The following is a 22,312-nucleotide window of genomic DNA, read 5'->3' as shown; positions in this document are numbered from 1 at the left end:
ATTTAGACAAAAAATATATGGAGTTTGCGAAAAAGCATATGATTATCAGAGATGGGGGGGGGAAAGGTTGTGTGGTGAGGCGAGACAAAAATGGAACTTTTTGATCTAAATTCCAGACTCAGGCGCAGGCTCAACGCTGCAGATCACCCAGTCAACACCATCCCAACAAACTTATCAGAACTGGATCCATTTCCCTGTGACGGATGTGAAAACATTTCTCCATCCTGTAGTGCAAAGCTAGTGAAAACCGATCCAAATAGACTCGTAACTGCTGCAAAATGTGCTTCAACCAAGTACAGACTTAAGGGGCCGAATACTTATGCAACCAGTACATTTCTGTTTTTGTTTTCCTTTGCTGACATTAACCTCCTCCTCGTGTTCAGTTTAACCCCTACAGCTTCGTAGCTTGAAATAAAAATACTGTAGTTTGTTTGAAAAGAATGTGCATACATTATTTGTAATTCGACAACTTGTGACATTACTGGAAGGGGTGAATACTCCTGCACACCACTGTGTGTGTGATACAGATGTTATTGATGCTTGCAACATATACGGTAAGTAAAATACTAAGCCTACTTAAATATACCTTACATAACATTAAATCGCTCTTGTGACCCTCTCCTAATTGTAATGCTACTTCTCGGCTGGCTTCTTTGGAATACTAATTGATGAGTGCTGTACTAATTGATGAGTGCTGTACTAATTGATGAGTGCTGTACTAATTGATGAGTGCTGTACTAATTGATGAGTGCTGTACTAATTGATGAGTGCTGTTCTTACCCCCGTGGCAGAAAAAGTGGTTACTTTATAGCAGAACAGGGCTAGCTTCCTATAGATCGTATTGGACAGGAATGCAGATTTAATGCTGGTTAGTTTCCACTGTAAAAGTTGCTTCTTGGATCTGGGTTCTTGTTTTGTCTATAGGTGCAGGTTAAGTACATTTCAGATACATATGACACTAAAAGGAAGTTTTATTTACGATTGACCCCAAACTCTCATAATTCAAATAAGTTGTTCAGAGAACAAAAGTTGAGGTTTCATTTCTGCCCGGGCCTTCGGTGTACATTCTTTTAATATCATTTTTTTTCTATTGGGTGCAAGAGTTCAAAGATAATAGAAAAGCAAGCCTGCAAAAATGTAATAAACTGCCATGCTGAAAAGAGATGCAAACATCTGAACTGCAGTCTATCGCTGGCTGGGGCATATTCCAAGGGACAGGCGATTAAAGTTATTTGGCTGTAGAGTGTATATATTTTGCAGGTGCCAGTGCTTGTAAATCTAAAAAGCTAAATCCACACTATTTTTCATCAGTTTCTCAGAGATGACCTGTTAAATATTGCCAGATTTAAAAAAAAAAAACAGTAAAGAATGGATCTTATTTTATTGGGTTTTGATCCATCTATTGAATGTGTGCGCACGTGCTTTGGAAAGCTGGGTAGGTCAGGCAAAGGGTAAGGGGCCTCAGTTTGTGTTTGTGTAAAAAAAAAACAAAAAAACAACAACTTTGCAGTGTTGGAAACACTTTTTTTTTTCTTTTTAATGCAGAGATGTAATGATGGCAAAAAGAAAGTTCTCTCACTTCGTAGCTGCTAAAAGAGCCAGTAACACTGTTTGTTCTGGCCTGAAAGGGTTTCCTTCCCTCTCCTGAAGCCCAAATAATTGTACACAAGTACAGGATATCTCATTGGTGTGTGTGTGTGTGTGTGTGTATGTATGTGTGTATGTATATATATATATATATATACAGCTAAACCCCGTTATAACGCGCCTCGTTATACCGCGATTCGGTTATAACGCGGTTTTCCCGTGGCTCCCGTTTAAAAAAAAAAAAAAAAAAAAAAAAAAAAAATTTTTTTACATTTTTTTTTTGCACACTGCACACACTCACTGCACACACACTGCTCATTGCTCACACTGCCACACTGCACGCACACTGCACACACACTGCTCATTGCTCACACTGACACACTGCACACACTCACTGCACACACACTGCTCATTGCTCACACTGCCACACTGCACACACACTGCACACTGCACACACACTGCTCATTGCTCACACTGACACACTGCACACACACTGACACACTCACGCACACTCACACACACTCACACACACTTACGCACACTTACGCACACTTACGCACACTCACGCACACTTACAGACACTCACACACACTCACACACACACACACACACACACTTACACACACTTAGACACTCACAGACACTCACAGACACTCACACACACTCACACACACTTACACACACACTCAGACACTTACACACACTCACAGACACTTACACACACTCACACACACTTAGACACACTTAGACACACTTAGACACTCACAGACACTCACACACACTTACACACACTTACACACACACTCAGACACTCACAGACACTCACAGACACTCACACACACTTACACACACACTCAGACACTTACACACACTCACAGACACTTACACACACTCACACACCCATATACACACACACACACTTTCTCTCCCATATATACATACACACACACTCTCTCACTCTACACAGACGGGGGGTGGGGTCGGAGCAGAGGAAAGGCCGCGACCAGCACCACCACCCGCTCCCCCCCCTCCTCCCGCGCAGGCAGCGGGAGCACCGGGGACAGCGGTGGAGAGAAGAAACCCCCCGCTACAACCTCCATGCAGGCAGCATGGTTCTGAGGTAAGCGGCGACCTGAGGGACATCCCCACTCCCATCTCCTGCCCCGCGGGCTGTCCCGCGGTGACAGGGTGAAGCGGGGACAGGAGAGACATCCCCGCTCCCATCTCCTGCCCCGCGGCCTGTCCCGCGGTGACAGGGTGAAGCGGGGACAGGAGAGACATCCCCGCTCCCATCTCCTGCCCCGCGGCCTGTCCCGCGGTGACAGGGTGAAGCGGGGACAGGAGAGACATCCCCGCTCCCATCTCCTGCCCCGCGGCCTGTCCCGCGGTGACAGGGGGAAGCGGGGACAGGAGGGACATCCCCGCTCCCATCTCCTGCCCCGCGGCCTGTCCCGCGGTGACAGGGGGAAGCGGGGAGCGGAGGGACATGCCCGCTCCCATCTCCTGTCCCGCGGGATGAATATGCGCTAAAGTGCGGCGGCCATTTTTTTTCTCGCGACCCCGTTAGTAACGCGGTGGTCTCGGGGTGGACCCCGAGACCCGCGTTATAACGGGGTTTAGCTGTATATATGCAGTGTTCGACAAACCTATACATTTGCTCGCCCCGGGCGAGTGGATTTAACATCGTGGCGAGCTCCTATTGGCCCAAGCAGCACACGTTTGGTACTAGGTGGCGAGTAGATTTTTTTGTGTGGCGAGTAGATTTTTTGGTGATTTGTCGACCACTGTATATATGTGTCTCTCTCTCTGTCTCTCTCTCTGTCTCTGTCTCTGTCTCTGTCTCTCTGTCTCTCTGTCTCTCTGTCTCTCTGTCTCTGTCTCTCTCTGTCTCTCTGTGTCTCTGTCTCTCTGTCTCTCTCTGTCTGTCTCTGTCTCTCTCTGTCTCTCTGTGTCTCTGTCTCTCTGTCTCTCTCTGTCTGTCTCTGTCTCTGTCTCTCTGTCTCTGTCTCCCTGTCTCTGTCTCTCTCTCTGTTTCTGTCTCTGTCTCTTTCTCTTTTTTTTAAACTGCAACGTCTTACTTAATAAAGTCGTAACCAAAACAGAGTTGCTAGTTTCACTGACATGTGAACTTTTTGAAGTGAAACTTCTTTAGTGGCTCCTCATTCGTAATGGGACAAAAATGGATTGTGGGGACAGAAAATGAAACGGATGTGACGTCAAAGTGCTGGCAGATGAGGCCGTGCTGTGTTCTGGCAAATCACATGCGCCGGCGCCACTCCTAACAGGCGCCACTGCCCCACACGGCTGCGCCGCCGGCGCCGCTCCTAACGGCCGCCATTCCAGGCATTCCCCCCACACGTCCGCCTCCATTCCCCGCTCGCTGACATGTAACTGCCGCCGCTCCCGCCACACACCCGCTGCGCCGCCGCCGCTCCCCCCCCCCACTCGCTCAATATTTATTCACCGCTGTCACTCCTAACGCTCCTCCACACTGGCAGCCGTCCCCCTCAACGTATGCGCAGAGGCTCTGTCCATAGCCATGTAGTGGATGGCAGGTTTCGTGGGGGTGTGATTGGCAGAGGGCGCTGCTGGGAGGCAACCGGTGATTGGCTGTCACGTCTCGCTCGCCGCTGACGATTGGTTGAGGGGCTGTCAGTCGGTTAAGGGGTCCCTTGTCACGGAAGACGCATTTAATAACACATTTATATTTCGTGGGTCCTGATTGAGCAGAACAGGTTGAGCAAAATAAACTGAGATTTATTCCCTTGATAGGCAAACACACGACAACTGCAGAATAAACTTAATAATTACACTCACGGGTAGAGAAACAGAGGATAATGTCCAGAAAGGTGCCCAAGCACCAGAAGATTGTCTTTTAAAATGTAGTCCTTTTGCAAATTGCCAAATAAATAGCCAGTCCAATCCTTCTGTGAATGTGCAGAGTCTTTTCTGGTAGTTTTAAATGCTTGAAGAAATCAGGTAACAACAGCAACAACACAGGAACAACACAGGGATGAGGGGTACAGGCCTTTTTAAGGACAAGGGCCTGTGAAGTGTTACATTAGCCTCATCCCATTGGCAAGGAATTATCTTCCTCCTATCAGAACCTGCCAGGTCACATGGGCAAATCCTACAGCCAGCTCAGGTAACTCTGAGCATGCTCAGTAAGCAGCTTGGTAGCACTGCTAAGTAAAAAGGGGCCACTAATTTCTGGGGACGCAATGTCTGGAGTTTGGTCCCAAGGTGTGAAATATCTAGGACGAGTAGCAGGATTTGCTACTCAAAAACATCCTGATTAAGTGACACTTTACGAATCTGGGGTCTTTCATCCCAACAGGGGGCTCATATATGCATAACATTTGTTCCTTAATGCATTACAAAGGCAGGCAGAAAAAAATAGCATCCTGCCGGTACATTTTAAAACTGCAACAGAAAGGCACTTTATCAAAAATATATGTTTCCCTTATGACAAAGTTATATTTTTAATATGTGTGTTCTTGGGGGGTTACACTGAGGCTGCACACCCAAAATCAGGGTGCTGGCTCACTCCGTTCCTAAATTAGCAGTCTTCAAAGGGGAACAGCATATAAAATTAACCCCTTCATCCCCAATACGAAATAGGGGTAACCAGCCGAGCCCACTGCCTTTTATTAATGCGCTGATTACCCCCATTTTCACCACAGTCCCTTCATCCCCATCAGCCAGCCCGGCACGGGCTCAGGGGTGCTGCCCGCCGTGGAGTACGCTGCTCCGTGGTGGGGTAACTATCTGAGGCCGAGGCTCCACCCCCTGCCCTGTCGCTCCTGCTCCGGTAATGGGAGGAGCGGGGGGGTAACTGTGTCGCCGGGGGGCTGGCTGCAGCAGGACACACAGCCGTGTCCGCAGCTCCGCCGGGGGTAGTGGGAGTCGGGAGGAGGGGGGGAGGAGGAGGGGGGGGCACGACACAGAGAGACATTGACACAACACAGAGAGAGAGACATACACTGACTGACTCACACACTGACTGACACACACACACACTGACTGACACACATGCACACACTGACTGACACACATGCACAAACAAACACACACTGACTGACACACATACATACTCTCTGACTGACACACATACTTTCTGACTGACACACATACTCTCTGACTGACACACATACATACTCTCTGACTGACACACATACACACTCTGACTGACACACGTGTGCTGAGCACGCGCGTTATAAGTGAAATTTATTTGCGTTTTGTCAATGAAATTGTATTTTGATTTTTAATTAAAACATCACCAACACAAATACAATTTCTGTGACAAAAGTCAAAGAAGTTTCACTTACTATGCGCGTGCACAGCACACACAGCACACACAGCACACACAGCACACACAGCACACACAGCACACACAGCTTCTTTTCTTTCTCAGTGTTATGAGAGACTAACAGTCAGACGGTAAACTGAATTCTCTGTTGGACCATACCGTGCTTGTGTACGTTTTTCTCGCTCGGTTTTCAGAACCCTGTGTTAAACAGAGCGTGCCTTTGCCGTGCCTTTGCCGGGCCTTTGCCGGGCCTTTGCCGTGCTCTGACACTGCTGTCTCTCTGCAGAATAATGACATATCCTGCAGGCGTAACGCACGCACTGAGAGCGCTTTCATTCATGGGATTTGAGCTGTGGCTGCAGGCTTCAGCTTTTCAAGTCATGTGAAGTGTCACAAAGGGCACGGGTGGAGGAAGGCCACTGCAGGAGTTAGGTTACTATAAAATAACCTACATACAGGTTTTTACTGAGTTATACCCAATGTGCCCCAAAGTGAGAGCTGGAGATATTTGCAGAAATGCTTTTTCATAGTATTTGCTGTGGACGAAACAATTACGTTTGATGAATGCAAATTGAAAGCGACTGAACAGACAATTTTCCATGCCTGGCTGCAACCCCTCCCCCCCCCCCCATCCTGCCCCGCCCCACCCCCCATTCCCTCTGGACAAAATAAGCCTTCTTCAAACACATTTTCTCATTTTCCATGATTAACCCATTCACTGCTGCATAGGCAGGCGGCGCATTGTTCTGCGGTGTGTTCCTGCGCGCCTCTGGCAGTGAAACAGTTACTTAAGTTGGCGGAACACGTTTTTCGCGACCGTCTCAGTTTGTGAAACGCCTCCTTTTAGCGGAGTACATTTTTGCGTCTCAACAAATACTTTATTTACAGAACTAACCGTTTCATTTGCAAGAAAATCAACTCATTTTCCAAAATGATGAACCCTTTGGGGCTTATTCCGTGAACTCTGAATCTTGGACGCAATAGAAATGTGTCGTTTTTTTTGCTCTGTTCATTAATAAGGCGTAATAAATAATAAATTGTGCGGTTTGATTACTTGAGCGTCCCATGATGTAATATCTGTGTCCTTTGTAGCTTGTTCTCCATGGGGAGGTGGCGTTCTGCGCTCGCTCCTGTGACGTGCTTAACGCGATCTGTACTTGTTGGTGGTCCATAGAGACGAGTAAGGTATGGCGGCCGTACAATGTCTTGCTAACTGCTGATGGCATATGGCGGGTTAACCACCTGATATCGCACGGTCTGTACAAGTGATGCGCGCTTATTGAAAGCGTTGAGATGCAAACCGCCGTTTTTCGACACGGAAATGCTCTCGAGTTTAATACTTGGGGGCCCCGGGAGTTGTTTCTTTCTAACATTGCGGACTCTGGCACTTCCGTGTCATGCGATCCTGGAAAGAGGAAGTGGAGGGGGCTTCGGTGAAATGGTCAGCCTGATCTGCCCCTAGGTAACGTACCTGTAAAAGTTATATGGCGTGTAAAACCTTTTTGTTGTCTCAATAAAACATTAAGGTCCTCGACACTGCGCCCAATAAAACTGCTCTAGTCGCTAAATTTCCGATCACTTCTGAACTGGAAAACCTTGGATAGGTAACTTTATAATGAATGCTTATTTAGTTGTGGGACGCGAGGAAACGCTGGGCGCGGGCGGGGAGAGTGGATCGTTGAGTTGGTCCATGGGAACGTAGATTAGTGCAGATAAAACAATCTGTCCAGCTGACTTTTAATCAAATAAAGAAATCCGTGCTTTATCTCCCGGGATCCTTATTGTGCTAAGGATGGGGGGCGTCCTGTTTCCCATCGTGGATCTGGGAATGATGTTGCCCCTGAGTAAAAAAAATACAGACCCACAGACTAAAAATAACCTCATAACTTGAACTTTTGGGGAACTTGCTGCGGGGGTAATGCGTTCCAGATGGGATGATATCACCATCACCGGGTCTACTTCGTAGTGGGCGGGGAAGGGCAGATAATAATAATTTATTTGTGCTTTTGAGGAGCAGTTGAAACACAATTAAATGTCAATATTTGTGTAACATTGTATCTGTCTGTGTGTTAACCCTTTCCTGAAAGGGGGGCCTGCCACACATTGCAGAACAGCGGTCCTCTTCCCTGGCCAAGTTACAAGCTTGTCGTTAGACCCCTCCACACCTCGGTATACCGTCCTCGTTAGCCACTGCGCTAATGAGACGTTGGTGCAGTCATGTTCACATTGCTTTGCCCTGGTGGATGGTCCAGCCGCCAGTCTTGGCTCCTCAACATGGAAAGGTTTGTCGTTCCCCCCCCCCCCCGACACCCAATCCCTGACTCCCTTAAACCACTTGGAATGTGGAACCTTAAACACTGACGGAATCTTCTCACGCCCGGAAAACCCCTCCAATCGCCATTTCCCAACCCAAGTATAAATAGCCGACAACACGCCAGTCTGCTGTTGGGAGTAAGGCGGAGGAGTATTGCAAATGAGTCGTTTTTTTACACAGTTTAGACAAAGACCCCCTTTTGGGGACCCCTTTTGTGCACCATTTCCAGAGAATAGCCCAGTATATTCTATGTAACGTCCTACAGTTGTCCTAGCGGCTGTTAAATACTATCAGCAATTGTAGATGTTTTGAAGGATGAATTATTTGTTTCTGCTAAATCAATCGTAGATTGTAAGCTCCTTGGTGTAAGGACTGCGTCCCTATGGTCTTGGTTTATCTTATCATATATGTTCTCTTTTGTCATGCAATGTTGTTGACCTCCCTCCCACATTGTACTGCGCTGCGGCATATGTTGGCACCATGCAAATAAACTACAATAATAATTATGGGTGATGTGATGTCATTTCAGTGACTGCTGAATTATTTTGCTTTACATTAAATTTCTACTTAAATTCCTTCCTGACTCAAAATAATGACAATCAGATTCCTGCCTGGCTCACCACCCTCCCCATGTTTACTTATTTGGTATATCCCTGTATACCTTTCCTTTCTAAAAAGATGTCCAACTTTTTGTTGTTGTTGAACATATCTATTGTATCCGCCATCACAGTCTCCGTGGGTAGTGAATGCCACATTTCTTAGAAGAGCTTTGCTACCTTAGGTTCAGCATATTGTAACAACATGCATTGTTATAACACAAAAACGGCATTGGGGTTTTGTAGCGTTCCATATCTTATTGCCAACATGTCATCGTTTCCAATGGATGAAAATCCTCATTTCATATGTACGGCTACAAGGAGTTAGTAAAAAAAAAAAACACCAGGGACAGTATTTAAGGGATTTTCTTTTATTTCTTTTTTTAATTACATTTTTTATAAAGATATTTGGGATAAAAGAACATGGGCGGATTCAGTACCTGTCTGTTTCTTTTCAGTGGGCTTTGCGAAGAACCGAGCGATTTTGCAGAGCACTGGTCGCTATCTGTGCTTTTTGGATTCAGTAAGTACATTTATTCCTTGTGATTTTTGAATGAATACATGTTAAAAAAAAAAATGAATTGAAATGAATGAGGTTTTGTAGTCTTGACATGTCATGATAATGAATTCAAATGCTTGTCAAGTATATCCTGGAAAGCACTGTGTCCTCACGTTTGCATGGAAGCTGCTGCTTGCCATACTGTTTTACAGCAAGTTTACGTTCTAGACAAAACAACATCATTTCTTACCTGCGTCTAAAAGACTGAAATAGGACATTTGAGGCCTTTAATACGCTAAGAAAATATGTTGCAGTCCCCAGGGATATGAGAAGTTAAAAGCAATTGTTTGCCCCCCTGCAGCCACAGAGAGGGAAGGTGTTTACAAGGTAACTTGGGTAGCTGTTTTTGGGAACTGGCAGTGTCACCCTACCCGGGTCCCCGTGGGAAATCGGAAAGAAAAATGGGAGGATTCAGAGTAACGCTGTCAAATACCGCACGGTTACCCCACAAGTGACAGTTTGATCACAGTCTGACAGCCAGCGCTGCTGTTTACACACATCTCCTGCTGTTTAGAGAGCTTTGGTTTTTCAACAGAAGCCTTTTCTCTTTTGCCGGAAGTTGAAAGGGGTCACGTACTATATAACTAGGATAAAGCCTTCACCTGGCCCACTGCAGCGCTGTGGGTGTTTCCGTGTGCATGAGGAGTGATGTTGAATGAAGTACACCTAATGTGTGTGTTTTTCTTTTCCACTTAAGGATGATTTATTGTTTTGTATACACGTTAAGGGATATAGATGAAAAGTCATATTTGTCTTTTTTTTTTTTAATTTTTTTTTAAAGCAAATGAGATATCACGTGTGAGCACAGTCACATGTCTGCAACCCTGCCCTTTCCCCATTATCTCTTGGCACACAGCGCTTCCACTGCAGCAAGGGATTCTGGGTAATGACATGCAAATGAGCACACTGTCATCTTTTTTTTTTTTTATGTGAAGAGAAGATAGGAACACGGGAGTTGCACATTAGTACTCACTGGCTGAAGTATGAGCCGGTATCTGGGACTATTATGTTCGATTATAATCGTGTCCTGTAATTCCCATGGGAATAGATGTGACGGGTAAATAAAAGTTACAAAGTGTCGGCGACTCCTGAAGCTCAAACATTGCGCTGCTTGTGGAACTGCGTGATGACCTTATACGGGGGGGGGCGCGCACACTTTTTTTGCTGCGCCCCCCCCCCTCCCTCTCCGTGCCTGCTCTCCTCCTTGGTGAGCCCCCCTCCATATCTTGCGTGGCGTCAAAGGACGGCGCAGGGTCATGTGACGTCACGTGTCACGCGGCGTAATTTAACGTCACGTTACCGTGGCAACCGTGACGTCACATGACCCATTTGGTAAGTACAGGTGGCAGAGGCCTCGCGCTGTCCCCCAGCATTTAATTTAAATGCCTTGGGGGGGAGCGTAGTACCTCTGCAACTGCCCGTGCCCCCCCCCCCCCCGAAAAAAATCTTGCGCCCCCCAGTTTGCGCACCGCTGACCTAATATACAAAGCGCAATCATGTATCAGCCCTTATAGCCCCTCAGAAGGAAGATTAATATGCTGCTTGGCAGTTGCTTTGCTCTCTTTCGAGATACTTTGTAGGTTGCGATACCTTCTGAGAGGCCAATAAGAGCGTTTTGCACACAGAGCTGGGAGGCTGAAACACAATGTCCCGGGTACAGCAGCGGCGGCGGCGGCGGCGGCGAGGAGAACGGGAGATAAAGTTATTATCGGCAATTGTTAGTCCAAATAAAAATAGGTTTCAGCTAAAACTGACGTACTTATTTGGGCGTCCCCAAAATCCCGCCTCCTGCGTGTGTCTCATTTACACAGAAGAACACAGGGGTCCGGCAGGTGCAACCGAGGCTCCCCAAAACAGCCCGGGTTTAGCAGCTCCCACATTCACTTGCTTTCTTCCAGGTGCAGAAACTGCCAAACTGCGCGGCGTTACGAGCAGAAACTGCGCGGCGTTACGAGGTAGTTCGTAGTCCGCGTTTTGTCCGTGGATACGTTCATCTTGACTGTCCAGTATTTTCCGTTTGGAAACAGACGCCCCCGACGTGCTCTGCGCGGATATCTTGGGTCTGTCTCCTCTTCCTATTTTATTTAAAGCGGCAACTCACGTGCGCGATTTTCCTCGCGAATGATTATTTTTATGTTTTTAACATAGGATTGAAGCAGGGGGTCCCCGGACTGAACCCCACTCCTTTCCGCTCCGGGGACCCCCTGCTTCGGGAGATGCTTACCTCCGTAGGGAGGGGGTGGCGGTAGCCGCTCGGCCAGCAGGGTTGACGTAATGGCGACTTTTCACAAAGCTCCTGCGGGCCAATAGGAAGCCGTGACATCATACGATGCGGCTTCCTATTGGCCCACGTGACACAGAGCTTTAAAAAGCAGAGGGGTACCGGCACCCACTACAGAGCTCAGTATCGCGGGAGGCAGGGGGGTCCCGCGATTTTAGGTTTTGTTGGATAGTTTTTAGATGTGCTCATATCAGCAATGATGTCATATCACAGCTGCAGCATTCGCCGAGACTTTGACGTCACACTGTTGCAGCGTAATGTAAAGTCTGGCAACGTTGTGTCTGCGTTTCTGCAACGTTTAGAGCACAGCGAGAGTTTGGAGGAAGGACGGCCGAGCTGCAGCAGAATGCAGATCCTATCAGGTGGACGTCACGCTGGGAGACTGGTCAGGCAGCAGAATGCAGATCCTATCAGGTGGACGTCACGCTGGGAGACTGGTCAGGCAGCAGAATGCAGATCCTATCAGGTGGACGTCACGCTGGGAGACTGGTCAGGCAGCAGAATGCAGATCCTATCAGGTGGACGTCACGCTGGAAGACTGGTCAGGCAGCAGAATGCAGATCCTATCAGGTGGACGTCACGCTGGAAGACTGGTCAGGCAGCAGAATGCAGATCCTATCAGGTGGACGTCACGCTGGGAGACTGGTCAGGCAGCAGAATGCAGATCCTATCAGGTGGACGTCACGCTGGGAGACTGGTCAGGCAGCAGAATGCAGATCCTATCAGGTGGACGTCACGCTGGGAGACTGGTCAGGCAGCAGAATGCAGATCCTATCAGGTGGACGTCACGCTGGGAGACTGGTCAGGCAGCAGTTTTGCTTATTTTCGGTGCTATGCGCGGCATGTAACCGTAGATCCCCCTAAAATTGTATCACGACCAAAAACTATAAATACCATGGTTGCTATGACAAAAATGTAACCACGAGTTACCTGAGTGAATGAAGCCCGTATTGTGAACATTCTCTGCGCGCTGGGATCTACTCTGTACTGTTAGAGCAGGGCTGGGCTGGCCAACTCCAGTCCTCAAGGGATATCCCTGCTTCAGCACAAGTGGTTCAATCAGTGGCTCGGTCATTATGATTTCACCACCTGTGCTGAAGCCGGGATATCCTTAACCTGAGATGTTGGTGGCCCTTGAGGAATGGAGTTGGCCGCCCGCTGTGTTGGTGCACGAGGGAACGTAGGGCTACATGTTATGGGCAGCTCATCCCGTTAAATGTCATTAAATCTGGTTCTGTAACTGTTTCATACGCCTATAAGGTTAAATACGTTAAACTGTTCATGCGATGTCTGTATACATAATGTATTCTCCGGTTCATTTAATGTAACCATGTATCTGTCATCCTAACTCTCTGCCCAGGACATGCGTGAAAACGAGACGTAACTCTCAGTGTATCACTTCCTGGTAACACATTTTTATAAACAAATGAATTATCGCCACCTGACTGTTATGGCGCGTCCACACTCAGCACCACGGGACATTTAAATCCATTGTTCCTAATTAATATGTTGGGAAGCTGCTTCCTGCCCCCGGAGAAGACTTCAGCTCGACTCGAAATGCACAGAAATAACATCTTCTGCACGGGGGTCGCAGCGTCACACCATGTCGAACATTTGGGATGAGAACAGGGTGTCAGCCGTTTGCTGCTGATAGAATCCGAAACACACCGACCTTCTCACGCCCCTGTATCCTACGTTTCCACTGTTCCTTCCTTATAGAGTGTAAGCTCCTTGGTTCAGGGCCCTACTTGCCTACTGTAACAATGTATGTTAATGTCGGTTATCGTATTATTTTTTTCCTTCCTCCAGCACTATTGTACTGCGCTATGGAGCATGTCGTCGTGTTACAAATAATAATACCTGACCTCGGCTTCCTGAATTCTTTCCCAAAGAATAAGTCAAACACAAGCCGGACGATTTATAAAGACGATAAAAAGGCTGGCGTATCGCTTCGGTGCGTGCATGTGCCGGATTTTATTTGGTTTGGCAATAGCTGCTCCTTTTTTATGCAAGTTAACTTTCTGTCTTGCAATGTCCCAAGATAGCAGATCGTGTGAGCACCTCTCTCCCCCCCCCCCCCCATCTCTCCCCCCCTCCCCCCCCCCCCCCGTCACTTCTAAGCTCCCGCAAGGCGCTCTGGCAGAGAATGGGTGAAGCCGGTCTGTAATTCGTGTGAAGGGGAGGTTACTGCACCAGAAATATCCACATTTGATTGGGGGGGGGGGGGGGGAGGGGGGTTCTTTTTATTTTCCAACCTAGAAGTTTAGTGTTCAATGACTGTAGGTGCACAAGTGCTCGTGTGTTTGTGCAGCCATTGCCACTTGCTGTTTTTGGCTAGCTCTCAATGCTATTAAAGCGTTGCCTTTTTTTAATGGATCCCTTGCTCCGGGCATTAATAATAATAATGAGCTTTTGAAATATCTGCGCTCTTTCAACCTTCTGTTTTTCTATTAAAATAGAATAAAAAAAATACAGGAAAAGGAGGAAACGGCTGGCGTGTGGATCCCGCAGCCTGGCGGTGTCGTGGTCTGTCTCCGAGATTTGCAGGGGCACAAACGTGACGTGAATAGTGGGGCAGATACATAGCAGCAGCAGCCTAAAGGCAGACTTCACCTGCGGCAGAGCAATGTGCACTCATCTTCATGGCTACAGGGGTCAGTTATGCCTCAACAGCAAGGGTGGGCAACTCCAGTTCTCAAGGGCCACCAACAGGTCAGGTTTACAGTATATCCCTGCTTCAGCACAGGTGGCTCAATCAGTTCAGCCACTGTTTCAGCCACCTGTGCTGACACAGACTGAATGAGCCTCCGGTGCTGAAGCAGGGACTGATTAAGCCACCAGTGCTGAAGCAGGGATAGCCTGAAAACCTGACCTGTGGGTGGCCCTTGAGGACTAGCGTTGCCCACCCCTGCTCTACAGCAAGGAATGTGTTAATAGCTGCAGTTCCTAACGCAGTGACAGCGGACAGGAAACGCGTATCATTGCGAGTACGTTACCACCGGCGTGATGATAAACTGCAGGCATTGCTTTTATGGAAAGCACTTTTTTTTTTTTTTTAAATACATGAAACATCTTATTTATTTATTTTATTTATATAAATATTTTACCAGGAAGTAATACATTGAGAGTTACCGCTCGTTTTCAGTTCTGATGACAAATAATACATGGTTACAAATACATAGTTACATAAGTGAACAGGGTTATACATTATATACAAGACATTGTATGTCTTGGTCATTGGATTAGAAAACAAAGTAGCACACCCAATGCATGTGTGTCCCTCTTTTCACATGTATTTTTGCTTTCACTGCTCCTTTTTGCCCACACGGCTGTTTGGTCAGTTTTGGCATTGTGACAGGTTCTTGTCATTGTATATAGGCTGTCGGTGGCTGTCGCTGGGGACAGCACAGGAAGGGGCAGAAGAAGAAATATAAAAATGTGCACGTGGTCTGGGGTCACGTGTCTCATAGCACGTGGTCTGGGGTCACGTGTCTCATAGCACGTGGTCTGGGGTCACGTGTCTCATAACACGTGGTCTGTGGTCACGTGTCTCATAGCACGTGGTCTGGGGTCACGTGTCTCATAGCACGTGGTCTGGGGTCACGTGTCTCATAGCACTGTCTGGGGTCACGTGTCTCAGCATGGTCTCGGGTCACGTGTCTCATAGCACGTGGTCTGGAGTGACGTGTCTCATAGCTCGTGGTCTGGGGGTCACATGTCTCATAGCGCGTGGTCTGGGGGTCACGTGTCTCATAGCGCGTGGTCTGGGGTCACGTGACTCATAGCGCGTGGTCTGGGGTCACGTGTCTCATAGCGCGTGGTCTGGGGTCACGTGTCTCATAGCGCGTGATCTTGGGTCACGTATCTCATAGCGCATGGTCTGGGGTCACGTGTCTCATAGCACGTGGTCTGGGGTCACGTGTCTCATAGCGCGTGGTCTGAACGGAGTCTCTGTTCATTCATCGCCCGCAGGACACGTGTATCTCGTGTTGTGTTATTGGGGGATTGTAGAAATTAACGCCCAAATACCTTTTCTGAGGTTGGCGAGTGACTCCAAATGGCGTATTGCGGCAGTTTCTCATGGCGCCATCAATTAGCGGCTTCAGTACAAGGGGGCGTGCCGGATCATTGTTTTATGAGAAACCATTTTAAAAGCGCAGTTTGCCCCTTCCCTCCCCTCGGTATGAAGCAAGGGGGGAGCTGAACCACATTAATTTCTGCTCCCTGGTTCCCAAGATGCATTCTGGGAAAGCTGCCGCTGGTACGTCCCATACATTTAAATACCCCTCGTCACACGGACCAATAGGAAGCCGGGACGGATGATGTTGCGGCTTCCTATTAGCCGGCTTTATGTGGGAGATTTAAACGAGGGGTCGGCATCCCTAGTTCTCAAGGGCCACAAACAGGTCAGGTTTTCAGGATATCCCTGCTTCAGCACAGGTGGCTCAATCGAAGACTGAGCCTCTGAGTCACCTGTGCGGAAGCATGGACTGATTGAAGCCACCTGTGCTGAAGCAGGGATATCCTTTAAACCTGACCTGTTGGTGGCCCTTGAGGACTGGAGTTGGATACGCCTGCCCTGCAGGACACGGTACTGGCGCTGCCTTTACAGGTATGGATCTCGAAAGCCAAGGAATCCCCAGAGCTTGATATAGGGGCCTTTATTTAGCTTTGGGGGCCCGCTTATATACCGCTCTGCTGAAAGTGGGCCAGCAATGCATTGTAAATCAATGTCCCTCTGGCAGTGAGGGGTTAATAGTGCCCCCTGCCATTTATAGCTGCGGACCCTAATGCCAGAACCCAATTCTCTTAAACCCCAGTGCAAAAACTCACGAACACACTAATACACTGACACACCGTACACACATGAACACAAGCTGATTCTGATACACACACACACGCACTGATGTAGCCGGAACACAAACACAATGAGGAACTATTCTGAACCTGTCCTCTCCGACTGTTACATACTGCAGGCACTGTAACACTGGTTCTTTCACCATCTTACAGGGCTTATTCAGGACAATGCAATGAATTGGAAGTAAATGATTTAATCTGGTGGAGTAAATCCACCTCAGCGTTTTTAATAAGGGGGAGGGAAGTCTCTAACCTGCAGAGCGTACTTTCTACGCAATGCAGCAAGAGAAATACAGGCACAGGAATACAGCAAGGAAAAATCCCACACTTTCACACATCTCAGTCTGCAACCCTGCCTTCCCCCATTATCTCTTCGTATACAGTGCTTCCACTGCAGCAAGGGATTCTGGGAAATGACATGCAAATGAGCACACCGTGTGTCACCTTTCACAGGAATATAATTTGATGGTTGTAAATTAACTGATGAGGCTCTGTTGCAACACCCCCCTTGCCTCCCCCCCCCCCTGCATACATAAGTGTGTCCTCCCTGGGATACAACACATCTGCAACCCAGCTTTTTACACATAACATAACCAGCGGCTTTGCTGTCCACCCTCCTCGCACAAGCCAAGCAACACGTGAGCAGGGAGCAGGCCTGGTGTCTGAGTGCCGGGGATAGGTGAGAGAGATCACGGCCCCCCACTGTCTGCCGCACATCTGGGCCTGTTTACACAACCCTGCTGGGACTTCATTCCAAATAAAGGCCTTTTCATTCGGCCATCTTTCAGCAAACTGTCTGCCAGGCAGTGTTTGCAATTAGCAAGTTCCTATGAATTCCAGCTAGTGTGTTTTAGGGATCTACTCCTTACAACCCGAGCGTCACCAGTCTGAGATCGCTACCTACTGAATCCCAAGGAGATCTCCTGATCATTTTTTCTACTATTTCATTTTGTACATACTGTACTCAGACATTTAATTTTTTTGTTAACGCTTTATTTTGCATTGTTCAACATGCAGCACTTATCATCTGAGCAGAGAAATAGAGAGATCTGACTCCAAAACACTGTTCACGGTCCCGAGGTTCAGCAAAGTATCCGGCCGTTCCTCCTTCTCTTACCGTGCACCCCAAAACTGGAACAACCTACCGGAGACTCTCACATCCACCACCAGTCTAAGTTCTTTCTAGTCTAAGGCTGTCTCACATTTTAATCTGGTCTGTAACTGTTACATATGCCCATAATATATATTATCTGTAACTGTTACATGCGCCTATAATATATATTATCTGTAACTGTTACATACGCTCATAATATATATTTTCTCTTACTGTGCATGCAATGTCTTGTATATACTGTATACCCTGTTCACTTATGCAACTATGTATTTGTAACTATGTATTATTTGTCATCACACCTCTGTGCCCAGGACATACTTGAAAACGAGAGGTAACTCAATGTGTTACTTCCTGGTAAAATATTTTTATAAATAAAATAGATTACAATAAAAAGGACAAATTAAACTGCGGTAGGGTGTACAGAACAAAAAATAAGTGGTGGGGTTACCTCTGTGTTTAAAACCTAGTCCGTCAAGACATACATTGACTGGAATTGGATGTGTGGCTGCGGCATTTAAAGATGGCGCGTCGGAATGGGCGGCCCTAGGCAGTGTGGTGGTCCTGCTCGGGTCATTTAAACATGTGCTTATCAGAGCTGGCGCGTCCTAGTAGGCGGTCGGGCGCGGCGAAATGTCAAGCGGCGATCTGCCCTGTTGTCATGTGTCCCGCTGTTACTTGTTTCGTCGGTGGATTTTTGATTGCGGCCAACCAGCCTAGACCGACGTTGAGTAGGATTAAACTGAAAAGTGCCATTATGGCCGGCACAAACTTACTCCATTGCCTGCTTTGGAAGAGGATGGTGGGAGGGGGGCGGGGGGGGGGGGGAAATACGGTCCACGCACAGCCTGGCCTCTATTTTCATACCCTTAGTTATCATTAATACAGATGGTGCCGTTATGCAATTTTAAAGGAGGATTTCTGTCCTATCGCTCCTCGAGCCACCCCGCGCGGCCAGCCCCGGTTCCCAAACTGTCCTGAGTTTATCACATATATCTAGCAGGTAGCTGGTCATTCTTTGCACGGCCATCACCTCCCATATACGTTTTGCGATGTGTCCCATATCTGGAGGGTCTATATGTTTCCAGTTCGCTGCTATACTACACTTTGTTGCCCGGGAGCTCTTGTACTGGTTTATTTAACAAAGTCGCCCATGGGGCCTGCGAGAATATTTCGGACAACAGGCAAACGATCTTGGGACACTCCCACCAGATATGGACCATGGACCTCACCATGCTCTGAAACACTCAACTCATACACTTGTAAACACATGGAGGCTACGTTTTTGAAGACCACGAAGATACTGGAATTGTGGCTGTTCTGCTGGTTTCGGGTTTTTTTTTTCCGTGGCATCTGTGAAATGATTTGACATGTTCTGAGTAGATATTTACTGCTTCTTATTCCTTGGGTAGTTTCTGGATGATTCATCTGGAACAAATGCCTTTCTCCGTATCCCGTCATCACTTGGCATTGCGTACATTTTGGACAGCGCCGGTATGAATTGTCGAGGTTTGCGGCTGGCTGTGTTTAACTTGGAAGGAGGGTGCTGCATTTATTTAAAAAAACAAACTATATATATATATATATATATATATATATATATATATATATATATATATATATATTTCATTCGTGGAAAATAAAAGCGTGATTGACTGCTCCATTCAGCTTTGCGGTCCCTGATGGATTGAAAAAAATCCCGTACCTCAAACCCCATGTGCTACTGTATACGTTTTGAAACCATAATAAGTTTATTCTTGAATAGTGCTACTCATAACATCAAACAGTGCCTCCGAAATAATACGATGTTTGTCTTTGCTTCAGGTAATTGTTCCTCCTCAGACACTTTCTCCTCCTACGATACCATATTTTTTTTGGCATCTCTTCGCAGAGACACTTTTACCTTTCCCAGTGCCAACTGGGAATCTCTTGCGGCCGCTGATTCTCACGGAGTTATCAGGATTCGCCCTGTATGTATATGTGACAATAATGGAATAGATCGCACAATGGAGAGCTCAGTCTGTGCTGTTCTTGGCATAATTAACAAAACAGCGTTTTCCCGGCACCAGTGCAAATCCGTCAAGCTTATTATATTAACACCACAAGATAGAAATTAGACCAAATAAAGAGAGAGGGGGAAAAAAGCCGCCAATTCTAAAACATATGTTAATTCTCTATCTTCCTTCTTGCCCTGATTTTTGTCGTAATAAATTCAGCAGTTTCCTTGCCTTTGTGGCAATGTGATTATCTAAACCGCCGATCGATCCGTTCTCCCGTGATCGATCGGTGAAGATCCCGCCTCCCAGGGCACGCAATATGGCCGCCTGTTTCAAAAGAGGAAGGGCTGCGGCTTCCTAAACAGTAGCTATTCCAGCCCAAGGCAGCTTAACACATACACAAATAATTAAAGGTGGCCTAAAGAGTTAATACAATAAAAAAATGCAGCATTATCTAATATTGCATAATTGATTTATTTAAAAAAAACAACACAAGATTTTGAATGAAATGCTGCTTTAAAAGATCACCCCTAGGGACCATTTTTTAATTTAAAATTGTAATAGTATTGAAGCAGGGGGTCTCTGGAGCTGAACCCCGTTAGTTTCGGCTCTGTGAACCCCTTGCTTCCTAAGAAACTTACCTCGGCAGCCGGTACTGGTATCTCAGATCTGTTTAAATGCCTCATATGGACCAATAGGAAGCCGCAAGGTATTGTGTCATGGTTTCATATTGGCTTGCAGGCCACGTGACATTTAAAACCTCCATTTTGATAGCCCCAAATAGCTTAATCTGGGCTCAGTATCTCAGAAAGCAGGGGGTTCCTGGAGCTGAAATTAACATGGCTCAGCTCTGGAGACCCCCGGCTTCAAACCTTATTTTAACATTCATTTATTTTTACAGCATAAAGTGTCACCGTAGTGCTTCTTTAATGCAGTGACGCACAGATATGTTTCATTATATAACACAGATATGAGTGAAACATTAGTGTCCATGGCTCTACCGTAACATTGTAGCAGTTGTTGTACTCGGTATTGTCTGATCGTCAATAATAAATGGCTAATGAAAGTACTGTCCTGCAATAAGTCCCTTGGTCAACAAGAGTTTAGATATTGGTCCAGCTCACCACGAAATGGGGGTCTAAAGGAAACCCTAAATTGAATAGAGGTTTGTATGCATTAGTGCTTCAGCCATTAGATTCACACAGGCATCCCTATTGTCAACGTATACTACAGTATGTGTTGTATGTAAACCTGGTATACATTATCTACAGCATGGTCTTAATACGGTGACATTCAGCGGGCAGACTCCCAAATGTGTGCCTCTATTTAAACAATAGCTGTCAAGGCCCACCAACAGGTCAGGTTTTCAGGATATCCCTCAATGGCTGAGCCGCCTGTGCTGAAGCAGGGATATCATGAAAACCGGACCTGTTGTTCACTCCTGGTTTAAACTTTTACCACCTCTTTCAATTTTTAAATGGCTTGCTTCATTCTCTGAGTGTGGGAACATTCACTGCACATACCAGCAATGTCTTGTCCAGCAGTGGGGTGAGTGTGCAGGCAGTGGGAACAAGATATCGTCCTTTTCACAGTCACATAATGCAGAACACTTGCCTTAAATTACAGCGTATTTAGTAGCTGAAGAAAGAGTAAATTGATCATTTCCAATGGAACGGCCTTTGTGTGCTTGACAAACCCATAACTAAATGGGGTATCCCTGAATTTTAACTGGTCCAAAGCATGCAGATCTGCAAGCTGCCTTTCCCGGAGTGCTGCAGCATTAAAAGGAAAGGAACATTTATTGAAGAAAGCTTGCAAAAAACAAAAATCAAAATGACGAATGTGTGTATTTTACCATGAAGCCTGATGAAGGACCCTGAGAGGTTGGAAAGCTTGTAACATAAAGTATCAACTACTTGTTGGTCCAATAAAAGGCATCATACCCCCTACAGTACCCCCTCTCCTGTTATTGTACCATATTTTACAATTAAGTAAGAATCACTGATTCTTTGGCCTGGGTTGGAACAGCTGCGATGTGATAAAGCAGCGTTGGACCAGATGGAGAGCAATGTATTAGGAATACTATCAAATTGAGCCATTCCACAGAGTAAGAATGTAACATTGAAATGTATCTTGTGACTTCTTACCAAAAGGCTGAATAGCAAAATTGTGACTAATTCACCCAAGTCGTAAAAAGCAAACATTGATGAGAAGCAGCGTTCGTTTCTTTCTGTTCCACTACTTTTATCTGTAACCTTGAACAAGAATTAATTAGTTGCTCCCACTTCCTGGACGCACTGCGTTCTCTTCTCCCTGTGGCTACAATAAAGTACAGATCGTCCGTGTACACGCCAAGGTCATTCCGAACTGGTGTTACTCCTACCAGTGTTAGTCTGTGCGTCACGAGCGCTTGTCACCTCCGATGGAAACCCGCACTGATAAGCCGGCGTGTTTCTCAGCGGAATGACTTGGCACTGGGTTCTGAGCTAGTTGCCCTCACACTCGGGGGGCAGGGGGGGTAATTCTGTGAACACTGAAGCTGCCTCTTTAGACCGAGAATCCCCATAAACTTCGATAAGGATTTTCTGCCCAAAACGTCCCTAATGGCTTCTTCTGCAGAGCTAGATTAAGGTCTTTATGTAGCTCAGAAACTGCTATCCAAGATGTGCCAATTCATCACGGTCATCATTATTTCGTCCGG

At 46.7% G+C, this 22,312-nt stretch overlaps 1 protein-coding gene across 11 annotated transcripts in view; it reads left to right on the top strand.

The window, feature by feature from the left end:
* QTGAL (queuosine-tRNA galactosyltransferase) overlaps positions 1 to 22,312 on the top strand; it is a 207,924-nt gene that overhangs the window by 18,966 nt on the left and 166,646 nt on the right. For all 11 annotated transcript variants that reach the window (XR_012789769.1, XR_012789772.1, XR_012789770.1 and 8 more), the window contains exon 5: positions 9,265 to 9,329. Coding sequence is in view for 6 of the 11 variants with exons in the window: in XM_075579664.1 (XP_075435779.1) it covers positions 9,265 to 9,329 (65 nt within the window). In the remaining 5 variants the exon portion in view is untranslated. The remainder of the gene's footprint in view (positions 1 to 9,264; positions 9,330 to 22,312) is intronic.

The sequence above is a fragment of the Ascaphus truei genome, chromosome 22, assembly GCF_040206685.1.
Source record: "Ascaphus truei isolate aAscTru1 chromosome 22, aAscTru1.hap1, whole genome shotgun sequence".
Lineage (NCBI taxonomy): Eukaryota > Metazoa > Chordata > Amphibia > Anura > Ascaphidae > Ascaphus > Ascaphus truei.
The sequence above is the reverse complement of the archived record's forward strand: the minus strand, read 5'-3'. Positions and strand labels throughout refer to the sequence as shown.